Source organism: Mixophyes fleayi, chromosome 1, assembly GCF_038048845.1.
Source record: "Mixophyes fleayi isolate aMixFle1 chromosome 1, aMixFle1.hap1, whole genome shotgun sequence".
In the NCBI taxonomy this organism is placed as follows: Eukaryota; Metazoa; Chordata; class Amphibia; order Anura; family Limnodynastidae; genus Mixophyes; species Mixophyes fleayi.
This window is the reverse complement of record NC_134402.1, coordinates 211,966,135-211,979,848: the sequence shown is the minus strand read 5'-3', so window position 1 is coordinate 211,979,848 and position 13,714 is coordinate 211,966,135. Positions and strand designations below refer to the sequence as shown.

At 42.1% G+C, this 13,714-nt stretch overlaps 1 protein-coding gene across 1 annotated transcript in view; it reads right to left on the bottom strand.

Annotated features, from left to right (window-relative positions):
• The window catches only part of LOC142149471 (receptor-type tyrosine-protein phosphatase S-like), a 418,525-nt gene that overhangs the window by 382,768 nt on the left and 22,043 nt on the right, over nt 1-13,714 (bottom strand). The window contains 1 exon segment of the mRNA XM_075204866.1: nt 2,096-2,241. Within this exon segment, the coding sequence (XP_075060967.1) occupies nt 2,096-2,241 (146 nt within the window).

Below are 13,714 nucleotides of genomic sequence, written 5' to 3'. Positions count from 1 at the left end.
AGGCTCTAATCGGCAGGTCACAGGAATACAGCGAGATTGAAGATGATTTCAAGCAGATCTTGAAGCAAGATGTTTATTTGCTCTCACATGGATTGAAGGTACTAGTGTGATCAGGTCAGATGAAAATCAGAAGAACAAATTTCAAATGCAAGCTAGTGCCTTTTATACATTTCAGACACAGGCTATTTTTAGCATCAGTATGTACCCTATTTATACAAACATGGATTTACATGCATTGCAAAACTAAGAAAATTTGCGCTCATCTATGAAATTCACTCTGGACAAAAGGCCACACAGTAACGACCTCCTGCTGGGCCTTAGGCCAGAGCAGGCATGACATTTCATCACAAAACTTTGTTAGCACTTTCTGCTATCAGACTCCCTTCCCATATGCCTAATTAGAGGTTTCCACTAGCAACCTTACAAATCCCAAACAATGAAACTTCCATACTAAATACATCCCAATACACACAAGACCTCCATCCACAAAGGCCTATTTCATCAGACATATGTATCAGAAATAAGGCATACCCTTTAGTAAGGTTAAAACAGGAAAAACGATTTCTACCCTGGTCTCAGAAATAACAAATTCCTATCTCAGAATATATACAATATAAAAAAAATAAGTGCATATGCAATTTTATAAAAAAGCGCCCTGCAATATTTCCTTTAAATAAATTCATACCAGAAGTTATTTATATGTGATCCAGTCAACAATGATCAGAGATTTCCTTTCACTTTAACCAGCATACAAGTACAGCTCCCTGCCGGGCCTTCAGACCTTCAGGCCAGAGCAGGCATATGACACTTCACATCAAAAAACTTAGTAAGCATTTCCTGCTATCAGCAAACTCCCTCCCCACATATGCCTAATTAGAGATTTTCTCTAGCAAAGTTACAAGACCCCAAATAAGACATTTCCTATACCAGAATATGCACAATATAAAAAATAAGCACATTTGTACTTTTAAATAAGACATTTCCTATACCAGAATATGCACAATATAAAAAATAAGCACATTTGTACTTTTATAAATAAGCGCCCTGCACTATTTCTTTTAAATAAATTTATACTATAATTTATTTATAAGTGATCCAACCACACCCTTAAAAATGTATTGCTCGGTTTACAAAATATATGTAATGTGGAAAATGTAATATTTTTTCACAAGGGTAGATAGCCTCCAATTTTAGTTGGACACACTGCCGGAAAACATTTAAATAGGAACTAGTATGTTGATGTTTCATGTTTGTGTACTTACCAACTTTCAATATTTGAGCCTCTGGGAGATCCCAGAGGGGAGGTTGGAAGGGAAAAGGGTGTGACTAATCTTAGGGGGGGAGGGGGGGGTGAAACCTTTCCAGCTTTCCATTTTCACTGAAGCCTCCAAATATTAAAAATTCAACATTTCTCATGGGGTCGGGGCCAAAATGACACGATGAATCATGTCACTGAGGCTCCCAGGAGGCATTCCGGAATAGTGGGCAAGTATGCTATAAACATTAAAATTTAAAAATATTTTCAGCAAAAATAGCACTGCCTTAAAGTGGATATTTACATGGGGTGCTGCCCTTGATTTGTGGATCTCCCAAACACACTTGTTAAAAGCAGTAATAATCTAGACGCACTCCTTGTGTTAGTAATTATCAATAAGGCGTAATGTATGTTAAAATAGAGATGCTGGAGCAAAATCCGTTAAACAGGGCCTTTACTTATTAAAATAACATACTGAAACAACAGTGAACAGTACAATTCAGTGTACAATAAAAAAAATTAAATAAATAGAAAATAAGGATAAAACAAATACTATAATTCCAAATAAACAAAGCACAGGCCATGAAATTCATTGGCTGCACAGTTAGCATTCTGAACTGTTATTTTAATAAATAAAGGACTCTTAACTGATTATTGTTCCAGCATCTCTATTTTAACATACATCATGCATTATAAATACTAACACAAGAAGTGTGCCTAGATTATTACCTTTTTTGTACTTCAACCATTGCCCAAAGCATGAACTCTGTGTCAATGCGAGAAATTCTTAAATGCAGTTTAGCAACAGATATCCTGATAAAGCCAAGCTGACAGTCTCACCTCAAATCGTTGGGAGTTTACTTTCTTGCCTCGCTTGTTCCATGTGACTCGGGGTTTGGGATCTCCAGTAGCTTGGCACACAAAGGAGGCCACACCCCCGGAAACGCCAATTTCATCAGTGGGCTTTTTAATGAACTCAGGGAGACCTTAAATAGAAAGAAACAAATCATGTTATTTTACTTTTAAATCACAAGACCCAACAAAATCTAACAAGCATTGTATTATGAAAGTTATGGAAGCACATCTACTCGTGACTCTTCAGGTTTCTGTTTACAACATAAATGAAAGCACGATGGCCCAGTACAATAGCAGAAACAAATAGACGTTGCCAGACAACATCTATTTGTTTCTGCTATTGTACTATTGCTCAAAACCAGTTTTTGGTTATTTTTATAGAATGCTGTGCATTTATTTACGTACTCCCAAGCATGAAATAGGTGAGAATCTGGAGATCGTTTACTTGTTAAAACCAAATCTAAACACATAAACATCGGTTGAGTTAAAGATTAATTGCAGTCACAAAATGTCCATTTGCAAGCATACTCTCCGTAGAACAGCAAGTGACTAATTCAGAGAAAATAGAAAGAACAAAGTGTATAGGATACAGGTATGTGTACATGAAGAGAAATTCAAAAGATTTTTATTTTTCCTTTATTTGCACTTGTGGAAATATACATTATATTTTGAAAATATGCTTCACAATAGTAACGCAAACTCACAGTAGCACATATACATGAATACAAATACTCTTGCACATAAACAAATGCTATTATATACGTAACAGATAACACAGACATCAGACACACATTTACACGATCAAATATGAACAAGAAATACAAAATTACATAAGCAAACAAAATAAGGAAACTTGCATGTAAGAACAAAGCTGGAGCTATTACTAGAAACAGTAGCCAGCGGACAAAAGGACTTGATAAATCTACACCTTTTGCAAAGTGACAAAGTACTGGCTTGTTTATTACATCCCCATGTGGACCGTCTAATGTAGATCCAAGTTTTAATACTGTATTGTAAAATATTGTAATTTGGTACTCCTTAATGACTATCAAATGCAGAACTACTTTCTGCTGGGTGGTCAGCATATATCCTCTCTGCCCGCCAGCACTGGGTATGGCTGTTAAATGCTTCTGTCAGAAACCATCTGATTGGCATTTAAATTGCTGCACATAATATTATAACAGTCTTCAACATCACATGGAGATTCTGGAAAAATATAAAGCGGTATATTATTTAGTTTTAACAAACTGCATGGTAGTAACTAAGGAAAAGCAAACGAAAAACTGTATTTTTGACATTCTTGCCCGATACTTTTTTTACATAATGGACATAGATTAAAAGCATATTTATTAAATTATGCTACAAAGTAAAAACTATATATTCTCAAAAAGACAATCTGAAATTTGCATTTGTTGTCTAAAAGATATAGAAAAAGTTAATAATTAGCAGAGAGAAAGCAAAGTGTATTTAGAGGCACTCCGGGATAATATAGAATTAAAATATAACTTAATAGAATAATATTAAAACAATTGGAAACAGAAAGGAGCGAAATATGAAAAAGTGAAAGTGTTATTATTGGCCAGGACTCAGAACGATATATTTACCTCCTTGCCGTTTAAGGATAGTTGTGATTGGCTAAAGGAAATGCCACTCAACTTTATACTGGGGAGACACTACTATTGGTTCAAATATTTATAGACACACCCATCTTTCTGAATATATAAAAGCTGTCAATTTCCCTGCAACTCAGCCTTGAAAAAGCTTAAGAGCGAAATGCGCGTTGGCGTCTCGCTTCACTGTATCCCGATTCTATGGCTCCTTTCCTGAACCGCTCCCCAGATTAATGATAGGTAGGGTAATACACAAAATCCCGCTATTACAGGACATGTGAAGCATTTAGAGACTTCATGCAGTTATCCTGGCATGCTTATTACTTGATAATTGTAACAGGATGGACCGCCTATGCCACCCTGTCTGTTGTTGCTGGGAACTGGCTGGGCTTACTTTGCCAAAGTTCCCTTTCGTTATCACAAATGCGCCCTATTGGAGGGGCTTACAAGAGCTGCCACCACTGGAGTCCTATACCGGCATCCAGAACCGAGTTCCTTCTGCTTAGCCGACGCTGCTAGCGTGTCTCGTTGCTGGTGTACCTGGGCTGGTAACTCCGGACCTCTTACTATGGATCCGGGTTGCTGTGAATGGATCCCCCCCTGGCCTATCACACTGACCAGGGCTGCTGGGTAGCAGGCAGAGCGGTGGTAATGAAAAAGCTTGGGTCCAAAACCTCAGAGACAGCCGAAGAACGGATTAGATTTAGGGTCTAATCTGTAGATCACAGGAATACAGCAATATTGAAGATGATTCCAAGCAGGTCTTTGAAGCAAGATGGTTTATTTGCTCTCACACACTGGTGGAAGATACCAGTGTGATCAGGCAAGATAAAAAATTAGAAGAACACTTACATGCTCACACAGCTCATCTTTTATACAGTTCAAAAATAGTCTATTTTTAGAATCATGATGTAACTCTGCTTAGCATAACATAAATTTACATGAATTGCAAAGCTAACGATATTTACATTTATCTGAGAAATTGTAGAAACGCTGTGATGTCCTACACCTGGTTTTCAGATGCAAAGAATCCAGGAGCCAGTCTTAATTAAAAGTTCCTGCCTTCAATATTGGACCTTCACACATCAAAAGATCTAATTAACATGTGGCCTTTCATCAGACCGTTCGGAACACATTCACACAAAACAACAAAACCCCAAAACAAGCTAGTTTCCCACATCACAATACACAAGAGGCTTTGTAAACAAAGGCTCATTGTATCAGATATATACATCAGAAATAGGCATATCCTATAGCAAGGTTAAACAGAAAACAACTTTTCTACCTTGGTCTCAGAGATAACGAGTTCATATCTCACAATATACACACACACACACACACACACACACACAATATCAAAATAAGTGCACGCGCAATTACATAAATAAGTGCCCTGCGCTATTTGCTTTAAATACATTTTTCCCAAAAGTTATTTGTGACAGGATGGACCGCCTATGTCACCGTCTGTTGTTGCTGGGAACCGGCTGGACTTACTTTGCCACCGTTCACTTTACTTATCCAAAAAGCGCCTTCTTGCCGCAGTAGGAGGGGCTTACACGAGATGCCACCACTGGGCTCCTATACCGGCACCCAGAACCGGGTTTCTTCTGCGTAACTGACGTGGCTAGCGTGTCTCCTTGCTGGTGTACCTGGCTGGTAACTCCGGACCTCTTATTATGGATCCGGTTTGCTGTGAATGGATCCCCCCTGGCCTATCACACTAACCAGGGCTGCTGGGTAGCGCAGAGCGTTGGCACTGGAATAGCTTGTATCCAAACCACAGAGACAGCTGGAGAGCGGATTAGATTTTAGGGTCTAATCTGTAGATCACAGGAAAACAGCAATATTGACGATGATTCCAAGCAGGTCTTTCAAGCAAGATGGTTTATTTGCTCACCCACACTGGTGGAAGGTTCCAGTGTGATCAGGTCAGATGACAATTCAGAAGAACACTAACATGCTCACAGAGCTCCTCTTTTATACAGATCAGAAATAGTCTATTTTTAGAAACAGGATATACTCTATTGACACAAACATGAATTTACATACATTTCAAGGCTAACAAAATTTACACTTATCTATAAAATTCACTCTGGAAAAGGCCACACAGTAACGACCCCCTGATGAGGTCTTTGGCCAGGGAAGGCATGACACTTCAAATTTCTTCCCTGGTCTCAGAAATAACGATTTCCTATCTTACACTAAACAAGAATAAGTGCAAATGCAATTACATAAATAAGTGCCCTGCGCTATTCGCTTTAAATAAATTTTTACCCAAAGTTATTTAATAGTGATCCAGTCACAATAATTAACCTATATAGATGCAGGATTTCCTTATTAAGGGTCTGCATGAGCTGTGGTTATTTTAGACCTATTTGTATCTACCAAGTCTTATACAATCTATTTTCTGTGACTAAGACACACATTCTACATAGTGATCAATTTAGATTAATAGATAATCGGTGACAACAGTGAAGCCATGCAACTAAAATTGCATTTTTAAAATAACATAAATGCACATAATTTTATAATCACTATTTATTTTTTTCACTTTTTCATATTTCGCTCCTTTCTGTTTCCAATCGTTTTAATATTATTCTATTAAAAGTTATATTTTAATTCTATATTATCCTGGAGTGCCTCTAAATACACTTTGCTTTCTCTCTGCTAATTATATACATGTTACCTAGTGTAGGGTGCACCCTTCAAGAATACATTTCTTTCCCTTGAATAGTTTCTATTAGGGATAATATCTATTTATAGTACCTGGTGCGGGTTGTTTACCCCCTTCCTTTTAGTATAGTTAAGCCTAATGAAAAACAATGTAGTGAAAACAGTGAAAACTGATCTGGCTAGGAAAGGGTGAAAAATCTTCTCTCAAAGGGGGGAATAAAAATAGCACGGTAGTATAAGGCTCTCTACATATGGGACCTGTTCATATATTGTGAGTGTTAGATCAAGCATATATTAACAAAAATGCACAGGGCAAGTAAAAATGTAGCTATACTAGAAAAGTAAAAAACTGTTTTGGTGATCAGGAACTATAGGTTTTAGATGGTAAGTGAAACGCTAAGCCATTGTAAACGCCTCACAGGTTGGGAAAGTATGTCCATCTTGTCACAAATGGTATTACGGACAGTGGTCTTGTGGAATTCTTGATTGTAAGGCTGGGACTACAGTGGTGACAAAGTTGAAAGAGACCAGCACTGGTTGTAAAAATTTTAAGCTGGAGAGTCCCAATTTGGGATCCATGAGTCTTCTCAAAACCAGCCCCGGTTAAAGGACTATTTCCCAGCAGGGAATAAGGAACAGTCTCACTGGCCAATTTTCTCCTGAAATTCAGTCATTCAGGGGACCAAGTAAGACCTCTGTCAACTCAATGGAAAGGTTTCAGACTACAAACTGTTCTGCGTCTTGGATACCTAATTGTCCTACCAAGCATTAAATTATGGGTGGTAGTGAGCAAACATATTTACTGTGACAACGTTCTTCAAAAGTGTTGTAGCCACTTCCTCACCAGGTGAATCAATTGGTACATTTGTGATCGTGCAGGCTGGTCAGTGCAAAAGGTTGAGTCATGCACTCATAGTGCATGTACAGCGTTGCTTACCCCTGAATGTACAATATTTCCCTCTTTAACTTGGAATAATTATCGAGACCAAAATAAGATTTTTGGTGTTCACACATCAAAAAGGGTGCTAGCACCTCTGCCCATTGGTCCGATAACAACTCCTCTCACCTGGCAATCCTCTTAAATACTGCCAAGAAGGCTTTAACATTATCCATGTCATCTTTTGCAGAGATTTCCTATCTATGCAAAATCTCAAGAGAGCAACAGGGTCAATAATATATTATTTTTGGAGTATAGTAAAATAGATGGCCGCACGGCCATTCAATTAGGAGACTGCAACATCTCCCTCTTGGCCAGTGGCTTTCTATACCCTATTGCTCTGTATACTATTATTAATTTATTGAGAATTGGGCTACATCACTTTAATGCCGGGGTTCTGATTTTTTCTATTCCTTTTTGGAGTGCCTGGAATGTTGGGTATATACAGTGGTCTGACAGGATGGACCGCCTTTGCCACCCTGTCTGTTGCTCCTTACCGGCATCCAGTACCGGGTTTCTGTCACAGATTAGGGTATTTGCTTACTGGTTTTTGCACTACTCACCAAAGAGGTGCGGAGTCTAACGTGTTCCTGGTCTTCACCAGGGACCCCCGCAAGGAAGTGTGGTCTTTAGCTGCGGGAACACGCAGGTCACGGTCCTCCAAGGAAGTAATCAGTGAAGCAGTAGATGAAAGCGGTGTCGTACAGGCCGGGTCCAAACCGTGAATTCAGGAGATGTGCAAGGGAAAGTTCAAAGCCGTAGTCAGGGTAGCCGGGTCGCGGTCAGAAGCACAGGAGGAAGAATCAAATATCAAGCCGAAGTCAAGTTCACAGGGAGCACAGAACAGGAGTAGTAAGTAACAAGCCGGGTAATACACAGGAAGTGGTGGAAACGGTACACAGGAACGGTGGAGCTAGGATGAGACCTAATACTCTGGCACTCTCCATGTGCCAGAGTGAGGCTTTTATACAGCTGCAGTCCAATCATTGGCGGTGGTGACGCTAAACACCACCGCCGGAGTAACTGGGAAGCGTTCCGTTGCCTAGCTAGCAACGGAACGCGCGACCGCTGACCCGGAAGTACGCCTGGTTGCCTGGCAACCGAGCGCTCTGTAACAGAAGCAGACGTCTGTCTCTGTGCGGCAGACAGAGCACGGAGACGGCGTCTGACAGTTTCCTTCTGAGTAACTGTCACTGCTAGGGTACCCACTCGCTGGTACTCCTGGGCTGGTACCCCTGACCACTTACTATGGATCATGGTTGCTGTGGATGGAACCCCTGGCCTATCACACTGGCCAGAGCTGCTATGGTAGCGGGCAGAGCGCTGGTGCTGGGAAGCGGAGTCCAAACCTCAGACAGCCGGAAACAGATAAGGTTTTGAGTCTAATCTGTAGGTCACAGGATTTTCAGCATGGAAGACGTTTTCAAGCAAATCTTTGAAGTGATGTTAATTTGCAGTCACACTGATTGAAGGTACCAGTGATCAGGTCAGATGGAACAAGAATGATGATGCAATTCAGTGTACAAGGTCTCTTTTTTTATACAATTTGGACACAGCCTCACAGGGTAAGCCAGCTCCCTGAGGTCTGAGTTATTTTTAGTATCAGGATACGACATATGTTTCCCAAACATGGCTTTACATTAGAGATGAGCGGGCTCGGATTAGCGCAATCCGAGGGGATTCCGAGCACTGTTCGGTTATTTCCCGCGGTAAAAAAATGAAACCGAGGCTATGACGCCAAATCCCCGCATCGGATCTTGCGAGACTTGGTTTGTATAAATTCCCCGCTTGCGGCCGCCATCTTCAGTCGGGCTCAGATCAGGGAAGAGGGAGGTTGTATTGTAGTGGTGCTGCTGTGTCCTGTCACTCTGTCCTGCTTAATCCAGTGGTTACTTTGTCCTCTGCTCTGTCCTGCTGATCAGTCCAGTGGTGCTTTTGTCCTGTGCTCTGTCCTGCTGAGTCCAGTGTTGCTTTGTCCAGTGCTCTGTCCTGCTAAATCCATTGTTATTTTAAAATTATTAAAAAATCATAAAAAAATAAAAAATTTCTACTGCAATATATAAATACGTTCACTATTCCTGCAGTCCAGAAATATTAATACTGCAATATATAAATACGTTCACTGTTCCTGCAGTCCAGAAATATTAGTACTGCAGTATATAAATACGTTCACTGTTCCTGCAGTCTAGAAATATAAGTACTGCAATATTTTACTACGTTCACTGTTCCTGCAGTCCAGAAATATTAGTACTGCAATATATAAATACGTTCACTGTTACTGCAGTCCAAAAATATTAGTACTGCAATATATAAATACGTTCACTGTTCCTGCAGTCCAGAAATAATAGTACCAGAGATTAAACTATAATGGAGTACCAAAATTTGGAGGATAAAGTAGGGAAAGATCAAGAACCACTTCCTCCTAATGCTGAAGCTGCTGCCACTAGTCATGACATAGACGATGAAATGCCTTCAACGTCGTCTGCCAAGGCCGATGCCCAATCTCCTAGTAAAGGGCATGTAAAATCCAAAAAGCCAAAGTTCACTAAAATTAGCAAAAAAAGAAAATTAAAATCATCTGAGGAGAAACATAAACTTGCCAATATGCCATTTACGACACGGAGTGGCAAGGAATGGCTTAGGCCCTGGCCCGTGTTCATGACTAGTGGTTCAGCTTCACTAAGCCCTCCTCCTCCCCCCCTCTAAAAAATTTAAGAGAGTTAAGCTGTCATCAACAACACAGCAAACAACTCTGCCTTCTAAAGAGATGGCATCACAAATCCCCAAGGCGAGTCCAAGGGTGTTGGTGGTTGTGAAGCCTGACCTTCCCATCACTGTACGGGAAGAGGTGGCTCCTTCCACCATTTGCAGCACGCCCTCTGCATATGCTGGAAGGATCACCCACAGTCCAGTTACAGATTTGGCTAATGAAGGTGTGAATGTTATACACCGGGAGGAGGATATTGATGTAGCTGGCGCTAAAGAGGAATTTGACGAGGAGGATGCTGATGTGGTTATCTTAAATGAGGCACCAGGGGGGGAAACAGTTGTTGTCCATGGGATGAAAAAGCCCATCGTCATGCCTGGGCAGAAGACCAAAAAATCCACCTCTTCGGTCTGGAGTTATTTTTTTCCCAACCCGGACAACAAATGTATGGCCTTATGTACCTTATGTAAAGCTCAAATAAGCAGGGGTAAGGATCTTGGCCACCTAGGGACATCCTCCCTTATACGTCACCTGAAGAACCTTCATAATTCAGTGTTTAGTTCAAGACCTGTGGCTAGGACCGTCAGCAGTATAGGGACACCTAAATCCCTTGGTCCTGTTGTATCCACACCAGCAACACCCTCCTCGTCAATTTCTTACACAATCTCGATCAGAGATAGTCCTGCAGTCCATGTCACCGGCATGACTGAGTCCTCTTAAAACTGGGATTCTTCCGGAGGACCCTGCAGCGGTACGCCTATTACTGCAGCTGCTGCTGTTGCTGCTGGTAGTCGGTCATCTTCCCAGAGGGGATGTCATAAGAATGCTACGTCTTTCACCAAACAGTTGACCGTACAACAGTCGTTTGCCATGAGCACGAAGTACGACAGTAGTCATCCTATGACAAAGCGGATAACTGCGGCCGTAACAGCTATGTTGCTGTTAGACGTGCGTCTGGTGTCCGCCATCAGTGGAGTGGGATTTAGACGGCTGATGAAGGTATTGTGTCCCCGGTACCAAATCCCGTCGAGATTCCACTTCACTAGGCAGGCGATACCCGGGATGTACAGAGAAGTACGAAAAGTGTCCTCAGTGCTCTGAAAAATGCGGTTGTACCCACTGTCTACTTAACCACGGACATGTGGACAAGTGGTTCAGGGCAAACTAAGGACTATATGACTGACAGCCCACTGGGTAGATGCATCGCCTTCCGCAGGAACAGCAGCAGCTGCATCAGTAGCAGCATCTCCACAACGCCTGCTCATTCCAAGGCAGGCAACATTGTGTATCACCGGTTTTAATAAGAGGCACAACACTGACAACCTCTTAGAGAAACTGAGGGAAATAATCTCGCAGTGGCTTACCCCACTTACACTCTCCTGGGGATTTGTGGTGTCGGACAATGCCAGTAAAATTGTGCGGGCATTACATATGGGCAATTTCCAGCTAGTCCCATGTTTTGCCCCCACAATAAATTTGGTGGTGCAGCATTACCTGAAGAGTGACAGGGGTGTGCAGGATATGCTTGCGGTGGCCCGCAAAATTGCTGGTCACTTTCGGCATTCTGTCAGTGCCTACCGCAGACTCGAGCAACATCAAAAAAGCCTGAACCTGCCCTACCATCACCTCAAACAAGAGGTTTTGACGCGCTGGAACTCCACCCTCTATATGCTGCAGAGGATGGAAGAGCAGCAAAAGGCCATTCAAGCCTACACAGCCATCTCTGACATAGGCAAAGGAGTGGGGATGCGCCTGAGTCAAGCGCAGTGGAGACTGATTTCCGTGTTGTGCAAGGTTCTCCAGCCCTTTGAACTTGCCACACGAGAAGTCAGTTCCGACACTGCCAGCTTGAGTCAGGTGATTCCCCTGATCAGGCTGTTGCAGAAGCAGCTGGAGAAAGTGAGGGAGGAGCTGTTAAAGCATTGCAATTCCACAAAGCATGTAGCTCTTGTGGATGAAGCCTTTCGTACGCTTTGCCAGGATCCGAGGGTGGTCACTCTATTAAAGTCAGAGGAATACATTCTGGCCACTGTGCTCGATCCTCGGTTTAAAGCATATGTTTTGTCTCTGTTTCCGGCGGACACAAGTCTACAGCGGTGCAAAGACCTGCTGGTCAGGAGATTGTCCTCTGAAGAGGACCGTGACATGCCAACAGCTCCTCCTTCATTTTCTTCCCCACCTGTGGCTGCGAGGAAAAAGCTGAGTTTTCCTAAACGACCCGCTGGCGGGGATGCTGATAACATCTGGTCCGGACTGAAGGACCTGCCAACCATTGCAGACATGTCTACTGTCGCTGCATTGGATGCTGTCACCATTGAAAAAATGGTGGAGGATTACTTTGCTGACACCATCCAAGTAGACATGTCAGACAGTCCTTATTTTTACTGGCAGGAAAAAAAGGCAGTTTGGAAGCCCCTGTACAAACTGGCTCTATTTTACCTGAGTTGTCCCCCCTCCAGTGTGTACTCGGAAAGAGTCTTTAGTGCAGCGGGGAACCTGGTCAGTGAGCGGCGAAGGAGGTTGCTTCCGCAAAACGTTGAAAAAATGATGTTCATAAAAATGAATTATCAATTCTTCAATCAAGACCAGCACTGGCCTCCAGAGACTACAGAGGGATCTGTGGTTGTGGAGTCCAGCGGGGACGAATTGATAATGTGTGAGGATGAGGAAGTACACACTGAAGGGGGCAAGGAATCAGAGGATGAGGATGAGGACGACAAATAGCCTCAGTAGAGCCAGCTTAGTTTGTACAGGTAGAGATGAATTGCTTTTTTGGTGTGGGGGCCCAAACAAACCAATCATTTCAGCCACAGTAGTTTGGTAGGCCCTGTTGCTGAAATGATTGGTTTGTTAAAGTGCGCATGTCCTATTTCAACAACATAAGGGTGGGTGGGAGGGCCCAAGGACAATTCCATCTTGCACCTCTTTTTTTGGCATTATGTGCTCTTTGGGGCATAGTTTTTCAAACTGCCATCCTGTCTGCCACTGCAGTGCCACTACTAGATGGGCCACGTGTTTGTGCCGCCCACTTATGTCGCTTAGCTTAGACATCCAGCTACCTCGGTGCAACCTTTTGGCCTAAAAACAATATTGTGAGGTGTGAGGTGTTCAGAATAGACTGGAAATTAGTGGAAATGATAGTTATTGAGGTTAATAATAGCGTAGGAGTGAAAAAAAAAACAAAAAACTGTTTTTTAGCACTTTTTATGCTTTTTTAAAAATAAATCAGAACCCAAAACCCTAAATCAGGACCAAAACCTTGAGTGGGGTGTTTTGGCAAAACAAATCAGAACCCAAAACACAAAACACTAAAAGTGGCCGGTGCACACCCCTACTTTACATGCAATGCAAAGCTAACAAAAATGACTGTTATGTACTAAAACTTGATGCTTGCGGGCTCAGATGTCAAAATTCTCGCTAAAATTCTGGCTACGAGACATAATTCAGTCATTACCCAGATTATTCACTCTGACCAGACGGGATTCATGCCAGGCAGATCCACTACTGTTAATCTGCGGCGTTTATTTATGCATCTGCAGATGGCCCATCTTGCTGATCCTGGTGCTGCGGTGGTATCTCCTGATGCCGCCAAGGCCTTTGACTTGGTGGAGTGGGTCTATCTGTGGGAGGTGTTGCATAGGTTTGGTTTTGGTCCGGTATTCATCCACTGGCTCCAA